The 23,566-nt window shown below is 41.7% G+C and overlaps 1 protein-coding gene and 1 long non-coding RNA gene across 2 annotated transcripts in view; one reads left to right on the top strand and one right to left on the bottom strand.

The window, feature by feature from the left end:
- LOC122865668 (electrogenic sodium bicarbonate cotransporter 4-like) overlaps positions 1-23,145 on the bottom strand; it is a 35,053-nt gene extending 11,908 nt beyond the window's left edge. Inside the window, 23 exon segments of the mRNA XM_044174432.1 lie at positions 37-198; positions 1,082-1,195; positions 1,499-1,612; positions 2,722-2,913; positions 3,544-3,602; positions 5,167-5,257; positions 5,411-5,591; positions 5,694-5,827; positions 5,954-6,128; positions 6,226-6,351; positions 7,266-7,290; positions 7,293-7,419; positions 7,511-7,598; positions 7,688-7,845; positions 11,744-11,799; positions 13,606-13,713; positions 13,897-14,052; positions 16,131-16,291; positions 16,549-16,678; positions 21,056-21,274; positions 22,251-22,315; positions 22,846-22,901; positions 23,006-23,145. Of these exon segments, the coding sequence (XP_044030367.1) occupies positions 37-198; positions 1,082-1,195; positions 1,499-1,612; positions 2,722-2,913; positions 3,544-3,602; positions 5,167-5,257; positions 5,411-5,591; positions 5,694-5,827; positions 5,954-6,128; positions 6,226-6,351; positions 7,266-7,290; positions 7,293-7,419; positions 7,511-7,598; positions 7,688-7,845; positions 11,744-11,799; positions 13,606-13,713; positions 13,897-14,052; positions 16,131-16,291; positions 16,549-16,678; positions 21,056-21,274; positions 22,251-22,315; positions 22,846-22,874 (2,670 nt within the window). The 5' untranslated portion in view covers positions 22,875-22,901; positions 23,006-23,145.
- LOC122865674 lies at positions 16,010-23,018 on the top strand. The gene is made up of 3 exons (XR_006375520.1): positions 16,010-16,046; positions 16,556-16,988; positions 22,234-23,018. It is a non-coding gene; the product is annotated as an uncharacterized LOC122865674 (long non-coding RNA).
- Positions 23,146-23,566: the final 421 nt, after the last annotated feature.

Here is a 23,566-nt window from a genome sequence, read left to right as displayed (position 1 = left end):
CTGTAACTAAGCATTATCACAAACTGATCTTCAGACCTTCAGCTTGTTTTCCTTGCGGTTGACGATGACAGCGCTGATCTGCTGGTCCATGAAGATGAGGATGGTGACCAGGAGAGCGGGAACGGCGCTGGCCAGATACCACCACCAGGAGTTCTTACCAAACGGCATCACCAACCAGCCCCGATCAGGACGAGTGGGCTGATCACACACACACACACACACACACACACACACACACACACAGACAATAATGACAAATAAATATATAATACAGGTGAAAAGGAGAGAAGGTGACTGCACACATCCATCTTAAAGAATCCAGTACTTTACATCTACACTGGTAATGATGCAGCTGAAACATAATAGCATGCACTGGTAGAAGAGATCATTAATTTAAGTAAAAGTACCAATACAACAATGCAAAATAAGTAAGAAGTATTATAAGTAAAATATAGCTGCTCGAGGTGGAGCTAGTTTTAACTGCTTTATACACAGTCAGCTAGTTTAGTCCAGTGGTTTCCAACCTAGGGGTCGGGCCCCTCACCAGATAAATCTGCGGGGCCTTGAGAGAAGAAAAAGTTCCACTACAGAAATGTATATTCATATTTTGGACTTATCTGAATTATTTTATATTTTTGTGAAATTCTGGAGAATGTTACGTGTTTGAACAGCGAACAGTTCAACCACCTGAGAAGTTTAGAGGAGAAATGTCTCTTTGGTGAAACTGCTAACAACTCAGAGACACAACAAGGAGACACAAGACAGGTTATTTATTAGAGGTCACAAGCAAATAAGGTTGGGAACCACCGGTTTAATTTTTAACAATGTGTTGTATTTAACAAACTCATCATATGTTTTGTTTAATGTAAAATCTTTATATGAAAAGTAACCAGTAACTATAGCTGTCAGATAAATGTAGTGGAGTAGAAGTAGAAAGTAGCAGAAAAAATGTTTTACTTAAGTACTTTCCACCACTGCTAGCATGCACACAGAAAAAAACAACACACATGCAGAAGGGCAGTCACATGTTATTAGCAAATGCCATGTGGTATAAATACACATATTCAAATAAATCAAATACCTTGAACTCAGTTGGAACGATTAGTTTTGGTGTGTCTAACCCCATCAACATATCCAGACCCACAAAGGATATGATTGACATGAAGATGGCAAAATCACTGATTAGCTTCCTCAGCTACACGTCCAACAACACACACACACACACACACACACACACACACACACCAAGACAAAGGGAGGACAAACAAAGATGTGTAGCATGACAGTGAGGAGGGGAGACGCACGTCCAAACGTACAAGAAAAAGGTGGGAATGAAGACAGGAAAAAAGAGAAGACATATTCTGTAAAAGAATCATTACATTGATAAATGAACACTAAATCAATCAAAATAAACTACATCCTTGGGGAAAGAAATGCATCCAAGCAGTGACATAAAGAAATTGGGAAAGATGAAAGCGGTGTTTAGGGAAGAGTGGACCTTGATCTCAGTGGGCACGTGCAGTTTGGGGGTCTCCAGCTCCAGCAGGCAATCCAGTCCACAGAAGACCAGGATGGAAATGATGATGGCAAAATCACTGATCAGGGTACGGAGCTGGAGCACATTCAGGGAGAGCAGAGGAGAAGAGAACATGGAGCTTCTGGTGCAGATACGAAGGTTTGAGGTTTGGATGAGGAGAAGGAAGGGATGAAGCTGGCTGCAGTATTTTCAAATGGAAGCTGCTGATATTTCGTGCAGATATCCAGTAGCTTTAAAGGATGAAGCTGGTGATATTCTATATTCTTTTTATCTTTAACAAATCCCATGAGTGAAGAAAACTGTTATAGCAAACATTGCTCAAATAGAACTAAGCAGTGCATTTGTTGGGGACTATTTTCAGCTGCAGATTAATACGCATTGTGGGGTCGTTATATGTGGGACTTTGGATTTAATGCTAATTAGCAAATACAAGCATACTAAAACTCTACACTAAGAAGACGAACACTGTAAACATTAGACCAGCTAATCATCAGCATGTTAGCATTGTCATTGTGAGCATGTTTGCATGCTGGCATTAGCATTTAGCTCAAAGCACTGCTGTGCCTAAGTACAGCCTCACAGAGCCGCTAGCGTGGCTGTAGACTTGTTATGTTTGTAGTGTCACCCTAACACCAGCAGTGGGCGTTGTTACCTGAAGACTCCAGCAGGGAAGCGCGAAGCATTTGAGTTGTTTTTGGAAACAGCCTGCGTCCTTCCTCCAGTCAATGCAGACATGATCTGAAACGCCTACTCACCTTTTCAGGTACGAGTCTCTCATGAAAACATTTATGTTTATTTGTTTGTTGGGTGACTGTGTGCACTTCCACACTTTGTTTTTGTAATCTGAAGTAATAAGGTCATTTACAGGACGATGTGACTAAGCTAGCTAGCCTTACTGCTAACCGCACCGTCATCCACAAGGTTATTGTACCTTCAGAGTAAAATACCACGGTATTGAAATATGTAGGTAATGCTGTTTTACTGATGAGCAAAGTAAGTTTTTTTGCAAAGTTGCAATAAAATACCAGTAAGATTAGAAGAAAGCTGATAAATATTTGGTGGCTCCGGTGGATTTCGCCAGCCTCATCCTTTAAATTGGACTGCTTTAATGCATGTTGACTTTTCTGCAGGTTGGGAGAGCCTATAACAGCATTAAAGCCTTTAAGTCTTTTCCGCTGTCTTACCTTTGTTGGAAAGTAGCGGCTGAACTTGAACTTCTTGAGAGAAACAGTCATGGAGTAGGTGCCAAAGAAGAGGATGAAGGACATGAGGGCCAGGTCGGGAACATACTTACAGGAGTTCCCCACCAGCATGCCACCGTACTTCACACACTCCTTCTTACTCAGCTGACTCCAGTCCATGCCTGTCAAGTTAAACTGCAAAGACAGGACAAGGGTGGAAGAGGAAAGTGGGAGAAGAGGGGCGACGGGGTGGGATGGGGAGGTGAAGACAGGGGGTGGGGAAGGTGGGAAGCAGGGCCGAGAAGGGAAAATCAGAGGATGGGTGGAGAAGAAGCAGACACGAAAGAGAGAAAAGACAAGCGATAACAGAAGAAAGGACAATACAGAACATAGAAACAGGAGCCACAGCGCTGTGTGACGGTCGGCTCCTGGGCCCGTATTTATCAAGCATCTCAGAATCAATCCTAGAAATCACACTGACAGTTGAACTCGGACTTCCCACGCTGACTTTCAGCTCTGAACAGGTTGGGACACCTCTGGAGCTCTTCTAATTATCAGCAGAGATAGGTGATGAAATACTTTTACTCCTACTTCTAAAAGTAGGACCAAAACTGTGTCACTCAGAGAATTTTAGGAAAAATATGGGCCAGATTTCTGCAAGTCAAACTTCCACCATTACTTTTTGAGATCACAACATATACAGAACAAAACCCCAAACAACTGGAGCTGCAACTCTGTTACTTTAGTGCAATTTTGGCAGTTCACTTCACAAAGAGGAGTAGAAAAGATTCACGTGAGGGATGTTTATTGTCTTCTCTCACTTACCAGCAGAGTCATATTATCATCTGCAAGTGGAGCTGAAACATTCAAGCCCAGAGCAGATGCTAAAGAGCAAAAACAGAAGAGGGAACCAGAGAAAACCAAATGAGTGATGGGTAACATGGGAATCCAGTGTAGTGTCTGATATGAATTAACAGCAACAATCACAGCAGCATTTACATTAAAATCTGATGACACTGTCAAGCACATGTGATCAAACCACACCCACACAGTCCTGATGAAGCAGGTTTTTCAGTGTTAACCTCTTAAACACTAACTAAGGGTGTTTTTTGCTGAACTTTAAATTTGACTGTTGCTTATTTAGTCGTGAATATTTAATGTCATAAATAAAAACGTTCGAAACCAAAGGGTCAGGGTCTTTAAACATTTCAGACTTTACAGGCAGCGAGTGTTTGCTAAAAGCAGGTTTTTGGTGGAGTATTCCTCTAATTAAGTCACTTAAACATTGTTCAAACATGCTCTAACATGGCCTGCATGTGCATACTCACTTTGTCAGACAGCATCCAAAAATGAGGCAGAAAGAGGATAGGATACACAAATCATCACAGAGTAAAGACCAGATATTTGCATCTAATCACACTGAAATATCTCCTTAACACACAGAATTTATGAGGACATGAACACCTAATGTTTTCCTGCTAATATCTTACAAGGGTCAAGTCATCCTAATTATTTTGATGATGAATTGACAAATGCTGTAGCTGATGATGATATGAAGTACCCAAAAAGATTTAAAAAACACCTACATATGTCACGTCACATCACTTCACAACATTTCATTTCATGAATAGTTCAACATTTTGGGAAACACGTATTCTAAATGAGAAGATTAATACCAATCTCATATCCTGGAGTCAGGAAGTGGTTAGCCTAGCTTAGCATAAAGACTGGAAGCAGGGGGAAACAGTTGGCCTGGCTCTGTCCAAAGTTCAAAAATACGCCTACCTCTTAAGATCTAAACATCTCTAATGCTCACTAAATCCATCCATAAACAGGAATGTAGAAACTACAATTTGTGGTTTTAGGAGGTGTTGTGGCTATTTCCCGATGAACAACAATCAATCAATCTGCCCAGAACTTCACTGCAGACCGGCTGTTGTTCGCCAAGAAATAGTCCCAGCAGGTAACTTCCCTATAAACCACAAATTGTCATTTTTCCGTTTCAGTTTAGGTAGAAACAAACAAGCTTTAGAGGTGCGGGTAGGTGGACCTTTGAACTTTGGACAGAGCCAGGCTAGCTGTTTCCCCTTATTTGCAGTCTTTATGCTAAGCTAGGCTAACCACGTCCTGACTACAGCTCGATAATTAACGCACAGATATGAGACTGATATCCATCTTCTCCTCTTATTCTCACACAAAGTGAATTTCCCAAAATGTTGAACTATTCCTTTAAGTATGGCAGCTAACATTTGTCAGCTCCATCTCTAAGTATTTTATTTGCCAAAGCAGTTATTCCAGTGGCCATTTATGAACATTTTAGGTGAGGAAAGATTTTTATCTCACTAATGGGATGCTGTTAAATATGATGACATTCAGTTGTGACGATTTCCCTAAAGCACTCAAAAACAGAACATGTAAAGAAAACAAAAACAGAGTTTGAAGACTCACCCTGGTCTGGCGCGATGCATTCACACTTATAGGCAGTGATGTAGTCAGGCTTGAAGCCACTGTTGATTGGGTAATACTTCCAGACTCCTACCTGTGAAATACAAACCAGTTTTATCTTGTGTTATCTTGTGTTAAGTGTTGTGCTGTCAATCTGTTTCGTCCTATTTGCTTCACGTACAAGTAGAATTGAGGTTGTGCCTGTGTGAAAGTGTTCGTTCATTTCACCTGACAACATGTTACCTACCATCTTCTTAATGGCATCAGAGATGAATATGAAGGAGATGAGGCTGGAGAATCCCTCCTCTGTGAAGCGGGTCATGTACTTGATAATGTAGCTGGCGTCTGAGACTACCAGCAGAAAGCACTGTAGACATGAGTGAAGGCCAATCCACAGACGCAGCTCCATGTAGTCTATATCATTGCTCCTGTGAAGAGAGAACATGTGGAAGTGACAAGTGCTTCCATCACCTCTTATCTGGTTATTTGTACAGTTCACATCTGTGTGCTTTTGCTTGTGTACGTCTTACTTGCTGAATTCATAAAGCAGTTTTTCAAAGATGAGAATGGGCCCAGTTGAACTGAGGATGATGAGAGGTTGCCCACCAAACAAACAAAAGACTGTCCCTGCCAAAGCAGTGCCAAGGAAACTCTCCATCACTCCCTTTGGAAAAGAGAGGGAACAGACAGAGAGACATCAATTAACCTGTGAGGTGATGTCAAATTTCGTCAGATATAACGCTGGACAATTTCTGGATTGGTTCATTTATGTTGTAGTCTTTATGAAGACCTGGTAATTGTCGGTAGCATCCCCTAGCAGTCCTCCAAAGGTGATGGCATTGGTGATGCAGCCCAGGTAGATGAAGAGCACAGTAGAGATGGACTGGATATGGAAGCCATCGTAGATATCACTACAATACCATGGGATCTTCCGTTTGATGTCCAGCCATAATCCACCTCCAAACCTATCAAAACAAGGTTGAGCACATTGTTAAGATGACAGAACCAGGATGAAACTGGACCCTGTGACATATGATGTAGTTCTCTCCAGTCCTTTCATACCTCCCAGTGAATTTCAGCTCCTCTCCAAGCTCATGTGGAGCTGGAAGCTCCTCATCTTCTCCTCCAGCTGCCCCACCTGCCGAGCCGTTCATTTGACCCAGCTCGTTCAGATTCAGCACTGACTTCCTGCGGTACACATGGAGACGGAACAAGGCGTCAGGGGTAGGACAGGTACTTGAAGGTATTTAATGTGGGCATTAAAGTGGCTATAATCATTTTTTTTATTAAAACAATGTATCAAAGACAGTGTGACAATGTGAAAGGGGTCCCTCCAGAGAATTATCAGCTGAATCTGCAGCTCCACTCGGCTTTACGGAGCTTTATAGTAAGTTTCAGCTCATTGTTTAGCTGTCCAACCCACAACTTTACAGCTGTTTTCAGAGAAAAGGCTCTAAAAACCCACTGTACGCAAGCTTGTGCACATACTATGTTCTTTAAAGCTGCACTATCAATATGTTTATGTTAACTATGAATCAAAAGACTGTGAGTAATGTGAAAGGTGTCACTCGTATTGATGAACCCACAAAGAATTATCACCAACTCTGCAGCTCTACAAAGCGTTTTAGCATCTATCAGCTCATTGTTTTGGTTTTACAGCCCACAATTTTACTATTTTTGTTCAGTCTCATCAGCCTCATTTCCAGCAGCAGCTGTTTTCAGAGAAAAAGCTGTAAAAAACCCACTGAACACAAGCTGCTCAGCAGCAAACAGCAGACAGACCCAGTTAGAGAGCAGCTGGTGAACACAGTGGAGCATTTAGCAGCTAAAGAGCCAGATATTTCCCTCAGGAGCTGCTGGAGACCAAACACAGAGCTGACAGAGAGAATATTGGACTGACATTCATCATTCACGCCTCCTGATGAAGGATCACGTTGCTCTGTAACTGAGTAAATTAGCAAATGTTTGCTAACAAGTTCAACATATCAACTTAAAAGACGATCAGTGTTGTGTTCACAACTTGTTTCCGCTGCATACAAGTGGCCAAAATTTAAACGTTATTACAGGTTTAAATATGATTAAGTGTGGTTAAATGTACATACCTCATTTCTGCCGATGGAACCTTTTTGGGGGTTCGATGCGTATCTTTGGGTCCCATTCCCCTGGAGGGAGGACAATCACCTCATCCAGAAACTCATCAACACCTGCGATCAGGTCTTCGCGGTCCCTTGCTTTATAGGCAACATCACTGAACAGCTGACAGGATATAAAGAAATAAAATCAAAACAACAAATTGAATGTGTTTATGAGTGTACTCTATCGGGGTGGGACAGTGCCAGTCACTTACGTCATCCACCATGAGCGTAGCAATAGCTCTGCCAATCTCATTGTAGGACTTGGTTTTGCCATGAGGACCCAGCAAGATGAAGAGAAACCTGTCAGAACAGAAGGTCAAGAGGCTAATAAATGCAAGGACACACACACTCTAGAGAGAGATAAAAGGGGAGACATAAGAGACACTCACCTTGTCGGCACAGGGACCTCGGTGAGGCCTCCCAGAGTCGTGGCCTGAGCCAAACGTACAAAGGAGACGAATGGTTTGTCCAGAAAATCCACCTCACCAATCAGGACATTTGATGCTTCGGCATCACGAGGAATCTTCTTCATGAACTTATTTTTCAGCTGGCAGAGAGAGGAACGAGAGAGGAACAGAAAAAGCAGGCGGAGGGAGAGCATGAGTATAAAATCACATGTTGCACTGCAGCAGACCTTTCCTAGCTGCATATGTGTGCCCTGATCAACTTTACTGTGTGCTGGTGCACAACTAGTGGGTAGTTACAGCAGTTGACTTGATACAGGAAATGACATGTAGGATTTTAGACAACTACAACAAAAGTGACATCATAGCTCCTCCTTAAACCTGGACAGTGGCGCTTTCAGTTACACAATTTATTTCTCCTTAACTTCTTCTCCTCACTAAAACCTTTTAGGGATGGCACTTCCAGAGTGAAATGTCTTGACAAATATCGGATGGCTTGTCATCCACCCAGAAAATCTGGTACAAATATTCAAGGTCCCCAGAGGATGAATGACCTAATGAAAACAAATATTCAAGGTCCCCAGAGGATGAATCCTAATAACTTTGGTGATCCCTTGACTTTCCATCTAGAGCCACCAGCATCTAACATTTTCACTTATCCAGTGAAATATCTCAACATCTACTAGATGGATTGGCACAACATTTGGTAGAGACATTCATGGTTCCTGGAGGACGAATCCTGCTGACTTTGGTGAGGCTGATACTGTTGATTCAAAGTGAAAAGTCACAACAACTATTGGTTGGACTACCATGAAATTTTCATGTTCCCACAGGAGTCTCACATAGGTCACTGCAACATATCTCCAACGCACCCTTTTGCTGATGGTGGTGAACTTTCAGACAGACAACAGCACTGCGTGAAAAAAAACGCTGCCCCCTCATTCACTGGAATTAGAAAACTTCATTAATGCAGCAGGGTTGCCGAAGCTCTGACAAAAAAACGTAGTCCCCAGCAGTTGAACACAATGCAACGTCGACCGGCAAGGTGCTGCATTGGCCAATCAAATAGTACAAGAGCACATTCCTGGTGGATGACTTTGTAATATAAACGCTGTATTTTTGTCACAGCAGAAGATTAAATCATTGCTGCTGTAATAACTTTCAAGAGCAGTAAAATCCTTCCTCGTGATATTATAAACTGCTGTGCAGTGTTTTGGCATCTGATTAGCCTTCACATTCGACAGCATGCCCCCCTCCAAAGCAGCCACTTGTGTTCTTAGTGTCGTTTTTGGCCTGAAAGCCCACTAAGCCGTCAGTCCTCTGCTCACTCTTTTGCAGTGGTGGAAAGTACATTTACTCAAGTACTTTCAACTTAAATACTATTTTGAGGTACTTTTTCTCTACATTTTCTGCTACTTCTACTCCAGTACAATTCAGAGGCAAATATTATACTTTTTACTGCACTACATTTATTACTTTACAGATTCAGATGAATAAATACAACATATAATAAACAAATACATTATGATGTAATATTATAGAGTAAGATAAAACTTTTTTGATCCCTGGGGAGATCTACCCAGCAGATAAAGTACATAAAGTGGTGAGCTCCATCTTTACCAGCTTCAACATTAAAGTGATGAACACATTAATTAATGCATCAATAATTATAATCCAATAATATAATATATGATATTCTGAAATGGGCCCTTCTGCATAATGAGTACTTTCACTTTTGATGCTTAGAATACATTTTGCTGATAAAACTCAGTTTTCAATGCAGGACTTTTACTTGTAGAGGAGTATTTTTACAGTATTAGTACTTTTAGTAAAGGATCTGAATACTTCCTCCACCACTGCAGAGCTGTTAGGGTGGCTGTGTTTCCCACAGTATCAGGGGCATAAACACATCCAATAGAAATCCTGGAATTACAAACAGTATAAAATCACACAACACCGTGTTGCAGCTCTTTTGGTGCACCCCTCCTCCTCCTCCTCCTCCTCCTCCTCCTCCTCCTCCTCCTCCTCCTCCTCCTCCTCACCAGGAAGCACGTGGCAGTGAAGTGGTGGGTGCTTAAATTAAAATCTCTTCATAATCTGTTAATGCTGCTTTCAGAGTCAATTCACCAACTGGTCCTCTTTCACTCTCTCTTAACTTCTTGGTCCTAAGCAACTGTAAACAAGACATTTCAAGCTCACATATATCAACTAATTTAAGAAAAATCTACTAAAAGGTTTAATTGCCTGCAGCTATATTGTAGCGAGTTTAGCAGTTTTACACTCCTCCAGTAGGCATTACATGTTATGATGTCATGTACTGTATGAGTGTGCTTATTGGTCAGATCAAAGAAAGCTGGAGGTGCCATGCCAGCTTCTGTGAACAAATAATTAAACCAGACTCAGGAGTCACATGCATGAGTTTTTTTCTTGCTCGCTTTGAAGTTCTTGTCAAGATATTTACCCGAATGGCAAACACACACACACACACACACACACACACACACACACAAACACACAAAATTACTGCTGCTGGTTAACAATCAATACAGTGAAGTAGAACCTCGACTCATTACATACTTTGGTGCAAATCAAAAGAAAAAGCAAGTGACTGAAACTGTAACTTCATTGTCATAGTTTTTGGGTAGCAGTTCAAACTTTTAAGCTCAGGGCAACAACAGAAGCTTAGAAATCTGCACACAAACACACAATCATAAGTACAAATACACATGCAGGTACATGCACAAACACAATTTAACAAAGTCCCAGCTCAGCTACCAGGCTGCGTGGATTAGAGGGATTAAGTAGTTCTGACGACTCCGTATACCTTCTCATAAAAGAAGGCTCAGCTTTTCATGAAACATAAACACAGCAACATTTAAAACAAACACACACAAACACACACTCAGGAGAGTGTCACTTTATGCCATCTGTTAACTGCGAGCAGAACTGAAATAATCCATCGTTATTTTCCCACAAGCAACAGGAAATTATCTGATTACAAATCAATAACACCTTTGAATGCTTTAAAGAACAAAAGCAACCCTGAATGTGTCTATTAACAGGTGTGTGTGTGTGAATCACAGCCTGATGGATCTTCTTCCTCCACTGTTGTCCAGAAACTATTTAAACACATCAGTGAGCCGCACTGCTGCACTGGGTGACATCTTCAATTCAATTCAATTCAATATGCTTTATTGGCATGAGTGCAACAAAGACAATACTGCCAAAGTAATAATGAGATTAAAACGAAAAAGGTACAATTCATAAAATCAAGAAAAAAAAGCAGAAAACAATGAACACTTGTTCTGTGTGTGTGTGTTGAGAGAGAGAGACTGTGAAAGTGTGTATTGAAGTTGTTAGTGTGTGTGTTGATGGTCTGACTTAGGCTACCTTCGGGGACACATTTCAGACTAAAGACCGGTTAAGATTTTTGGGTCAGTGGTCAAGGTTAGGGCAAGTCTCCAGGAAATGAATGTAAGTCGATGTAACGTCTCCAAAAGTGACATAAGTAAACATGTAGGTTGTTGTTGGTGTGTGTGTGTGTGTGTGTGTGTCCTTCATCACCATGAACACACACACTGTAGTTTATTCTGACTCAGGCCCACACACACCGTCCTGCTGCCCCAAACACTCACTACAGCACCACATGTGGATTCATCCGCCGCTGGAAATAGTCCCCAACAAATGGACTGTTTCCTGCTGTTAGTCTGATAAAAACTACAGCGAGCAGCTGTTTGAGGAAACTACTGAGCCTTTTTAAACATCAAACTATATATCTGTGAGGTGTTTTTAAAGATTTACATCTTCAGCAGGAACCAACAGGCTCGGAGCTGAGAGCCACAGACAGGAAGTCAGACAGTACTGAGAGACGGACCGACATGTTGTTGGTTTTGGTCTTTTCATGGGATTTGTTGACAGTAAGAATGTAAATATAGAATATCACCTTAGTCCTAAGTATAACTTTGTGAACCCTGTATGGGGTGTACAAATGTGTGCAAGCTGAACCCACAAAAGCACCCACATGCACACAGATCCACCCACCTGGTCTGTGCTCGGTGTGTCTGAAATATCATTCATGCTTCGGCTCTGGGCAGGATCTGTAAATGAACCACACACTTATATTCAGTAGGCAATTTGTTATTTTTTTACCAGGGGGGACAGAGGGTTAGTGACTAGTGACCCGACTCATGACCCCCCCCAGCTATATAGTTTAGAGAATATATCCAAGATGAAACTGAGGGCAGGACTCAGAGAAAAAGTCCCAATTAGAAATCTGTCTGTTACTTTAGCACCACGGACAGCGCCATGGATTTATCAATACACAGCACAGTCAGGCTGCTGATATCTCAGAGCCACGGTCGGGCCATAGAGTCTAACTCGCACAAACCTCAGTCAGATAAAGGATCAATGAGTCAGGCAGACTGGACTAACATATTCAACTAAACATCCCCTCTGCCCCTGCACTCTGTTACTAAGGGATGGAGAGGGGAGATGGCTGGTTAACAAGGGGGATGCATTTTGGTCATTTTGCTAACAAAACAAAACTTCCTACTGCTTGTATTTAAAGCACACAATATGCCATCCTAGGTTGTTTTTTTAAAGAAAGAAAGAAACAGAGTTGTGTCTCAGTGCAAATTTCATCCTATTAAAGGGTTATAAGAGCAACAGAAAGGGCATTCAAGCATGTCCACAACGTGTGCTAAACTTCACCATGACAAGTTGTTTCTGTGGGGGATTATATTTTAATGACTCATTTCCCTCTTTTTCCTCAAAGCAGATTTGGGAACAAATGAAAATCGAACAAAGAGAGAACAAGAACACACCACACAGAGAAAAAAGAAATCCTTTCATAATCCTCTTCACCCAGATAGATTCACAAAACACATTAGCAAAGGTGCACACAATAGGACCAACATCTCTAAAGTAAACACACATTATGTCCCGCACATTGTATTCATGGTGAGTATTATACACACATCATGCAGTGGTGGGGAGTTAGCTGGCATCAGTTTTGAATAAAAACATAGAATAAAGCAGAGAATTTAAGAAAATGAGAGCCTAGAGTTTAAAATTTGGTAAATAGCTGCAAACACTGAGTGTGCCAATACAACAATGTTAAAATGCTCCATTAAGTCCTGCGCTCAAAATCCTACTTAAAGCTGCCCTGTGCAGTTAAAGCTGTAAACAAACAAAAGTGTGCATTTTGTTTCTTACCAAAACACATTTGACTGCATTTCCTTCCTCACAAAACATTTACAAACCCGATTATTTTTTAACTTTAAATTGTGAATTGTTTACATCCCATGTTTACTAGCTAACAGTCTTTTTCTTCACTGCTTTTGTTGGTGCAGTGGAGGTATCTTTAAGTAAAAGCACTACACGTATTATTAGCAAACTGACTTAAAGTGTCAGCAGTAAAAGTACTTATTCTGCAGTAAAATGTCTCCTGTGACTGACACAAAAGTCTGTTTTTGGTTTCTCTGATTTTGTAAAATATTGGATAATTTGACGTTTTTTGCCATTGAACAGTTATTTAAATGAAATCATGTGAGACGTTAAGAGGGGAAATGTGAAACGTGAGAAGCATCCCAGACACAGATTTTTGTAAGAGGTCACAAGACTAAAAGGTCAGGAACCACTAGTTATTAAGCTTATTGTATGTTTTGTTTATGTATAATCTTAATCTTATAGTAACCATAAACTATATCTGCCAAATATAGTAAATGCTGTGGAGTAGAGGTATAGTTGAATAAAATGGAAATTCTCAAGTAAAATTGTACTTAAGTACAGTATTTAAGTAAATGTACTTGGTTACCTTCCACCACTCGTGTGTAGGTAGTGGTAAAAACAGGAAGGAACTGGTGGTGCATGAATGTGTGTTTGTGTGGTGTGTTTAGACTCACGCAGGCGGCCAAGGCTGCTTGACTGCCGAGAGCGTAGGTCTTCTGTGGAGTGGTGGATCCCAGAAGCTGAACTAGTACTACGATTCAGATTAACCTGAGGACTACGGTCTGACAGAGCAGATGCAGCAGCAGCAGATGTGAAAACGATGAGCACAGAAGAGGTGATTGTACGAGGAAAGGTGAAACAGGTCATGAAAACAAAGAAGCATTAGGATGTAATTAGAAGGTTAGATTACTTCGGTGATTGCTGATTGGTAGCTGAAAATGCATACAAACGGCGCACAAACTTACTGGAAGCAGTGTTGGAGGACTTTCCTATATCTGCCAGCGAGCGGTGGATTGGTTTCTTGGTCTGGTGACGGTGCTTCCGGAGCAACACAAAGCTGATCTTCTCCTTCAGATCCGGAAGAATGAGACCATCAGCTATCTGCCGATCCACGATCTCATCTGGAGTCAAAGTTTACAGCCCAGTTGAATTTGCATGAACATTAAAAGTAATTTTGCATGGATTAAACCACTTACAAGTTAAGTAACTATATTGTACCCTTTTTACACAGATTTTAAACAGACACTTGAAACTTGCTTTCTTTCTTTCTTGAAAACATTGTTGTTGGTTGCATGTAGTTTGAATCTCTATTCGCTGGTGAGTTCAATTCACAAATGAAAGATGCTCAGCTACAGCTGCAAACAACGTAAAATGAATCGCAGATGGTTGTGATACAGCTCCAGAAAGATCTCGGAAAACAAAAGCGGTATAAAATATTTGGTAAAAACCTCTTGCTTCGTCTGTTAAAGCAGCACACAGCACTGTGTATGTGTATATCTGAGGGTGGTCGCCCGTAGTAATAAACCCACAGAGAATTATCACCCCACCCTGCAGTTTCTCTCAGCAGCAGAGATTCTTAGTCTGTTTTCGCTTATTGTTTTGGTTTTCCATCTTGCAAAATCTGATCTTATCAACCCCATTTCCAACAGGAAAAGCTCTGATAAACCCGCTGAACTCGAGCTGCTCGGCAGCAGACAGCAGACAGACGCAGTCAGAGAGCAGCTGCTGAACATAGCGGAGCATCTAGCTGCTAAAGAGCCAGATGTTTCCCTCAGCAGCTGCTGAACATAGCGGAGCATCTAGCTGCTAAAGAGCCAGATGTTTCCCTCAGCAGCTGCTGAACTTAGCGGAGCATCTAGCAGCTAAAGAGCCAGATGTTTCCCTCAGCAGCTGCTGGAGACCAAACACAGAGCTGACGGAGAGAAGACCGGACTGACGTCCATCAGGAGACACAGACACGCCTCCTGATAAATGCCAGTGTTGCTTCGTGTCTGCTGGACGTGTAAATAGGAAACTGTTTGCTAACACGTTGGCCACAACAACTTGATGAAAATATTAATGTTGTGTTTTCAGCTCATTCAGCTGTGGACAATAATTCAATTAATGCTTCAAATTTAATTGCTAGTGGCAATGACTTGTGATTGATCATAGCATGTATTGCATAATTTCCTATTAGTACAAAACTACATTGATTTATTGTATGCTAACAGCAGAAACAGGGTTCTATGACATTTTGAATAGTACATTTTGTATACTATCAGTATATAGTGCATTGGGACACAGCTTTTGTTGCTTGCTCTGCCGCATTTAATTTAAGGACAACAAAGTTCATCGCTGCAATGCTGCGGCGCGTCCTTTAATGCACCACCAAGGACTCCCCTGCTTGCACCTCCAAAACCAAACAACTATAAAGAAAGTGTGTATGTGTTTTTACCAATTTCAACCACATTTCATGTGTCCGTAAGTTGATTTTCATCTGACGGCCGCACCTGCGGCTACACGACGGATTTAAGTGCAGGTAACCCTCCTGCACTCACTTTAGTTTTCTTTATAGTTTACACTTAACAGTTCACTTTCTCCTCATTTAGTCCGACTTCATGCTCATTACATTCACACTGCACACACGTCAGTAAGCAGATGAATGATGACACAGTTTTATTATTTATTATTTGTACTGTCACACTTTAGTTCGTCGTTAGTTAAGTTTATCTTAAGTTGTTCTGATTTCTATTTCTTGAGTAAACAGTGTTGAGGGTGCTGCTGCTTGAGGAGGGGGGGGCAGAGCTGTTAAATACAGGAAGTGGCCAATCAGACTGTACCAAGTGCCCGCCACATCATGGGGGGGAAATTGGGATTTATAGTTTAGAGATTTTGCTTATTTCTTCAGAGTATATATATATACTATATTAGTGTGTTGGTGCTTTGGTTTTGGTTAATTGCTAAAATATTTATACTGATGGACTAATTATCCTGTTTTGTTTTACTTGTACTTTGGTTGGGAGTGTTTGTCTTTGTGTTACCCCTTTGTTTCATTTTTGGGTAAATAAACCCTCTTTTTAAAAATGCCTGCCACCTGGAGTATGAAAAGTAATGGGAGCGCTCTGCTGTCTGGAAGGTAGGAATTCATGTTTTAAGCAGTATCAATGTGTGTAGTTCTGATGTTTAGCAGCAACGGCGGAGACGTTGTTGTTGGACTCACCCACGATCTGTGGCAGTGAGTAGCCCTCCAGGTCGAGCAGAATGCTTCCTGTCTGCAGACAGGTCCTGAGCTCAAACAGGCTGTGGAGGGTCAGCGTGGAGACATGAGGCTTGCTCCATCTTTCTCCTCCCTCCTCCACCTTCTCCTCAAACTTCACCCACCTACAGAGGGAGGGGGGGGACAAATGATTAATTTGTCCACGTTCAGCAGTGCCAACCAGCAGGATGCTGTTATGTAATTTAAACTGTAGCTTTAATCTCATGTAGTGTTGCAGTCCTGTCACGCAGCACCCGTGATGTCTCATATGTAACCCTCAACCTCTAAATCCATCAAAAGTGACCCCAAATCCTAAACTAATGAAAGCTCTGACACTCTGACGCCTGCATGTTTGTGTGTGTGTGTCCGTGTGTGTGTGTACCTTGCAGACTCTTTCCACTCTAACTCGCCCCCCTCATGCTGTAGTGTGTCCATCTCGGTGAATATTGTGGGCGTTGGGGTGCTGTCATCCTCCGCCAGTATGTGGCGCAGCCGCTCTGCTGCAGGGGATACTGCAAAACGGAGGCCAAACAAGAGACAGTCAGTTTCAAATTTCCATTAAATTCACATTTGAGCCACGTCAGAAGCAACATATATAAAACAACCCGAGAAGGACGTGTGCAAAGATAAAAGCTGCTGATCTGGGATTCAGGAACATGAGACGTTAACAACACTTTGGTCCAGAGAGCAAAATAACCAACAACATCCGTCCAGATCAACATCCCCAGAGGATGAACCCTAATGAGTTTGGTGATTCCCTGACTTTTCCTCAAGCTCCACCACCAAATGGGCCATTCTGCATAATGAGTACTTTTACTTTTGGTAAGTATATTTTGATACTTTTGTACTTTTACTTAAGTAATATTTGAATGCAGGATTTCTACACTGCGGTATTGCTACTTGTACTTAAGTACATAATCTGAGTACTTCTTCCACCACTGCATGTGACATAAATCCTTTTTTTTGGATTAAATCCCACGACACTACAAATTAGACAGAATGTGCCTGGCAGCCGGACATTAGACCAGTCACGTCCGATCCAAACAATCCCTGTTACCCTTCTTTAACGAGAAAACAAGCGCGTCAGCTCCTCTAATGACTATCTGATCAGCCAGCACCTTTTTCTAATTTTACTCTGAGCAGATCAATCCCCATTAACGTCCGAGCCCGGAGGCGCTGTTCGCTTGCATCCCACCACTGTTTGTGTGTTTGTCCATCAGCACAAGAAAGTCAAAAGTCAATAACACATGAACTCATGGATCTGAATGGTTCCAGTTTTAACCACAAGTGTCACAAGCCTCATGTGACAGTGATGTTCACAATCTCAATCAACACTTCCACATACAGGCAACTATTATGTAATCTATGTTAACTGCAGCATGGTGTTTAATTGTAATACAATACAATGTTCCACAATGTGCCCAACACTGTTTCCATTACTGTCTCTGCTCTGTCACATTAGGTCGGGTAACATTAGAGCTCTGCTTGAGTTTGTAGTTTGTTTACTTATCTGATCTCTGACCAGCCAATGTAATCCCACAGGAGGGGATCATGATGTATTATGTTTGCACTGTTTCAGATCATTTGTGGGTCATGGTAAAACACAAATGCACACCGCCCTCTAGTACTTTAACTTCTTAGTTGCCTATGCATATTACATAAAGCTGCACTAATCAATATTCTCGTATTGACAATGGATCAGACGGCTGTATGTAATGTGAAAGGTGTCGCTTGTTGTGACGAACTCACACAAATGATCCTTGAACTCTGCAGCTCCACTCAGCTCGTTCTGGTTTTCCATTAACTCGCTCTTATCTTATGTGTGTTTATGGCCGTTTAATAAAACTTGCAAACTTGTGTCAGGCTCTGTGATCAATGCTTTGCTGTGACGTGTGTTTAGAGTTTCGGTGTGTGACAGCTGATAGAGCTGCAGACTCGTGGGTTTGGATGGAAAACGCATCACGTTGTTACGCTTGTAATATTTCACGACTCTAAATTAACGCTAATGTTTGCTGGATGTGGAAACAGACAGCTGTTTGCTAACACATAACTTTATGTTATTATGTAAACGGTGCGACTTCAGCTTGTTCCACTGTCCCCAAGGTGCTACGAAATCAATGAATGCTGCTTTAAATAACTGACTTTTTAACCATGTGTGCTTTTTAAACAGCGAATCAACAGACTTTGTGACACTAAGTTCTTTTAAAATGGTCTCTAGGGCAGCATAGCCATAAAAAAATGCATAGACTACATTAATTATGTCCCAGCACAAAAGATCCTAAATTTAATTTAATGTTTTTATTTATTTATTTACAATAAGTCTATACTGCAGATTTGGGGCTAACAAAAAGTAAAGGTTCATGACTAATTGATAAACTGCATTCATTTTCTCCTTTTATTAATAAAGAAAAATAAAGTAAATGCAAAGATACTGGAATTAAATCTAATTCGCATGTCAGTGACCCTTGCTTCCATTTTACCAACAACTTCACTATAATACAGCATGTATCTCTCATTTCCCAGGCTTTCCCCCTCTTCACTCATGCCATCTTTACCTATTTGGGAGCCAGGTAGGGTCCAGCGGGAGGCCATAATCGAGGGGAAAGACGCCCCGGGGGCCTGCACGCTCACTGGATCCTCTGACAAGAGACAGTTAGACCCAAAGGTGTCTGGAGAGAGATCCTCGGGTTTGCTTTAGGCCAAGAAAAAAGAGGCGTCTGTCTTCCTGTCCTCTTGTTGAGGTTGAGTGTCTTTAGCTCACGACCCCTCGCTCTCCACCATGAGTGGGGAGAAGTGACACACTTTCACTCCTTCTCACATGCGTCCTTTCCGCTCGGTTCTCTGCTTTCGGCTTCAACGCTGACTCCTTTTTGAGTTTTATTCCTCAGCCAGTTGTTGTTATTTCAATTAGCCATGTATGATTCGGCGTGTAGGCGGTCTAAGTGGTCAGACCTGCGCCATTCAGTCAGTCGGGAAAAAGCCTTCTCTGAGCTGTGGCAGAAATCCACTGAAATCTCCAAAGCAGCAAAGAGCCAGAGGCTTTAAGAGGGTTGACACACACCACAGGGCCCTCGAGTACTCTCCTCCCAGAAGTCCATGCACACACACTCATTCTCACAAACACACACATGCAAGAAAAGCAAGGACATCCTCACCAACATAACTTCTACTTTCTTGCTCGGATGGCCCCAACAGTCCAGCATCAGCTCCTCTAACTATCCACCTCAGGCCTTGTGTATGAATCCGGACTGGAATAGGCAAAAATACAAAGCAAACACAAAACACTCACCCCAAATCACACACACACACACACACACACACACACACACACACACACACGCGCACACACACAGCTTGGAGTTCCTCAGCTCTAATCAGCTTACAGGCTTCAGACTTCATGGCCCCTTGGGAACAGGGACCATGCCGCAAAATCTTCATCACATACGTGCACGCACTAGCAGCTTCTACCTCATCACACACTCTTAGGCTTATCTACCTAACAGCATAGATCAGGCCCGGTCATACGTCTCTCACTATTGCGTGTACCGGACATTTTGCACCAAATAGGTTTGATGTGTTTCATTTTTTCACTTAAACTGAAACTGTATTTGGTCCTTAAAGCTGCAGTATGAAAGGCTAAGAGCCTGCAGCCATGCTAGCAGCTATCTGAGGCTGTACTTAAACACAGCAATGCTTTGTGCTGAATGCTAACATCAGCATGCTAACATGCTCACAGGAAATCGCAGTCCCTGGTGGGGGTTTTCTCTGCCTACAGGAAATGATGAATGACTTAAAACTGACGAGGAAAATGTGAAAAAGCTTTTTGTAATTTTTGAAAACCGACAATCGAACAGCACACCCACAATATGCAGTGATCGGTCAGGTGTGTGGAGGTGTGAAAGAAGGCGGTGTTTGAACTTCTCTCTCTTTTTAATTTTTCTCACAACAACTTCCATCACTTTTCATGTGAACAGCTCAGTGCAACGCCAGACTGCCTTCACAGACCTGCAATGGATGAATGATTAGTGATCGCTTTAATTTAACCATAACCACAATCTTTCCCTGACCATAGCCAAGTGTTTTAGTTGCCTAATCCTTACCATGCCTTAACCATAGTTTATGTGACATAACCATGACCTTTCCCCTAACCTTAGCCATACTGTAGTTGCCATGTGCAGATATTGTAGAAAACAAGAATTTAAAAAAACATCGGCACTGCCTGTAATCTGGGGTTTTGCAGAATCTTGATATATTGTACCTGTTTGCCGATAAGGTTGGGCTTTTCGTTGTCATAGGACTGAGTTCATTTCAAGCTTTTGAAAATTGAAAAATTGTTCCTGAAGGTGCAGCTAGAGAAAAGGCAATTTATTCCCTTGTGCTTTGTACATTTTATGGCACTCACTGATAGCTAGTTATATTGCGTTTAAAGTTGACATTTTGAGGGTAGGGCTGGAATAAAGCCCATCAAAATAAAAAGGCATCAGGGGGAGGGTTCAGTAGTTGTTCAGAGTTTGATGGCGGCCGACCATTACTGCCATCCTACAAGTAGTAGTTGCTGTCAAGATCTCGAGATAATGAAGTCCTGTTACACTTCAGACTTTTGTCTTTTTACTTTAGCCTTGAATCAGCTTGGCTTATTACTTTATTCTGTATGTCTCCTCTGGTTTTACCATTCTACTCTCGCCATTTTGTCTTTTCTTCCACTTTTTACTCTATTTCTATCAAAAGTTTTTATGTTTAGTTTGTTTCACATTCTTTTCCTTGTAAAGCTCTCTGTAGCGTTTTATTATTCAGCTGTTTATTATTTTGAGTCCAGGATACTCCAGGGAGTAACTTTGTCAATGCATGTAGAAAATGACTTTATCTCGTATAGACATGTAGCTTCTAACCTGAGGGGTCGGCGTGCTCGTGGCGCTCTGTGCTGCCCTCGTCATCGTCATAGTGCTCCTCTCTGTCGTGGTAGTATCCCCGGCGTGAGTGTTCACGGTGTGTGTGGTGATCGTAGTGTGTGTGCCGTGTGTCACAGTCAGGGTCACTCGCATAGGAATGATGTCTACGCCTTTTCCGTCTGTGGGAAACTGGAACGCCGATGTAGACTGGCTGGGCCTCTGAGAGAGAGACAGACAGAACAAAGAAGTGCCGAGCAATGCAGTTACAGCTTGTGGAGGGTTGTTGTTAACACGCACAGATAATTAGAAATGTCTACAGTTATGTGCTGATTTTTTAATTATGCTTTGACAGTGGGGTCCGTCTTACATTTATGCCAATAAAGCATTTTGAACTGAACTGAATTGAACCAAAATAAATTTGCCTTGATGAGGAAAAGTTCGACATTTCTGGAAATAAGCATATTCACTTTCTTGCTGAGAGTTAGACGAGAAGATCGGAAGCACTCTCCTGTCTGTACAGTAAGCTTAGCTTAAGTTAGCTTAGCACAAAGACTTTCCCAAAATGTCGAACTATTCCTATAAGGGGAGGATTTGGATGGATAGTTACACTTTCCACACTCATGCTCATGTGTGTCTGAAGTACAGTCACTCCTGCACAACTCGGTTGGTTTTCCAGCTGCATCTGTACTGCTTTGGTTCAGTTGTTTCCAGCAGCAGCAGGCAGCTGTTTCAGTGAAAAAGCTCTGATAAACCCACTTTATTCTGCCTGCTCAGCAGCAGACAGCAGGCAGACGCAGTCAGAGAGCAGCTGCTGAACATAGCGGAGCATCTAGCAGCTAAAGAGCCAGATGTTTCCCTCAGCAGCTGCTGAACATAGCGGAGCATCTAGCAGCTAAAGAGCCAGATGTTTCCCTCAGCAGCTGCTGGAGACCAAACACAGAGCTGACAGAGAGAAGACCGGACTGACGTCCAATCAGGAGACACAAACATGACAAAATAATGATAATGTGGCTGCAGGTCTGTTAATCTGTAAATCAGCAACTGTTTGCTGACACGTTCACCATATCAACTTTATAAGTAACTGCTCCCAAGTGGCTAAAAAATCTCAATTAATGCCGGTCTGAGGGCCTTTAGTTCGTAGGTGTTGTGCTCAGTTGGTAATCCAGTCTTGCCTGCAGGGAAACTGTTTTCTCACCATCATCATCATCGTAGCGCCTGTGACCTCTACTTCTCCCTCGCTGCCAGTCATGATGATCCATCCTGAAACAGACATGCAGAGAGCAGGAAGAGGTTTACTGAGAAAATGTGGATGCTGGTGGAGAGAGAAGAAAGAAAGATGATCACCGCCTGAAATGGCCCCTAACACATCGCACTTTAATGCTTTCTCCAGTCAGGGAATCCTCCTGGCCTTACAGTGACTCTGTACTGCGCCATGTGAGCTGCTGGCCCACATGGCAACACATGTGCCACGGCAACCTTAACAGATCGATGGCTGACGAGAGGAAAACTCAATGGAAAACCACAGCAGCCCTTCAGGTCCGGACCGCAGCTCAAACCATGGAAACACATAGGAATTCCCAGCATTCCCACCAAACTGCTGCTGGACTTTGTGATCTTATGTTTTACCTTTGAAAAATAATTGTATGTATGATAAATCGGATTTCTTTATACTATATTTGCACACCAACCTAGCACCACAGAGAACCTTGAAAACATTCGTAGATATCTCCTCTAGATTAGTATAACTTTTCTTAAACTAAGTTTATTCAGTGAGTTAAAAAAGAACATACCACATACCATAGCTGTATATACGGGACATATGACTGTTTACAGTTCCTCCTTCACCCTGCATAAAGGATTTACAAGTTGTAATTAATGGCTTTATTATGCCAAAATGTACTAATGCTTTATATGACTTATTAGAAACAGTGAGTATTTATTAATGATTACCAATATTTAACTGCATTATTACCACCAACAAAAATGAAGTCTTCTTTGACTTATACACTGTAAAACATCATGCAGCAATTTAGTGGAAACAACTAATGCTTTATCATGAACTTAATGTAAACACATATGTTTTTATTAATTTCAAGTTAATTCAACTTAAAATGTCTAGTTTTCATTTTCAGACCATTTCAGAACTTATAAACACGAGTTCATGTGACGTGAAATGATGATTTGAATGAATGCACTGCTGAGTGTTACAGTAACTCATCAAGTTAAGTTTTAAAGGAACAAAACTTCCCAGCATGCATTGTTTGAGGGTTAAATGGACAAGAGGCTCCATCATGTTGTGTGTTTTTAATAGATATTAAGCTTTTTGTACACTTCTAAGTCACCGAAGTAAATGGGAAAACAACCCTGACTCAGAGAAATGAAGTTTGTATAGAAATAAACTGTTATCTCAGTTACGCTGTGCTGAAAAATGTCATCGCTGACCGGATTAAGTTCAGAGACAATGTTTTTTTAAAGTGAATGAAACGCTACCAGTGGTGCAGGAAGTACTCA

This window comes from Siniperca chuatsi, linkage group LG18, assembly GCF_020085105.1.
Source record: "Siniperca chuatsi isolate FFG_IHB_CAS linkage group LG18, ASM2008510v1, whole genome shotgun sequence".
NCBI lineage: Eukaryota > Metazoa > Chordata > Actinopteri > Centrarchiformes > Sinipercidae > Siniperca > Siniperca chuatsi.
The sequence above is the reverse complement of the archived record's forward strand: the minus strand, read 5'-3'. Positions and strand labels throughout refer to the sequence as shown.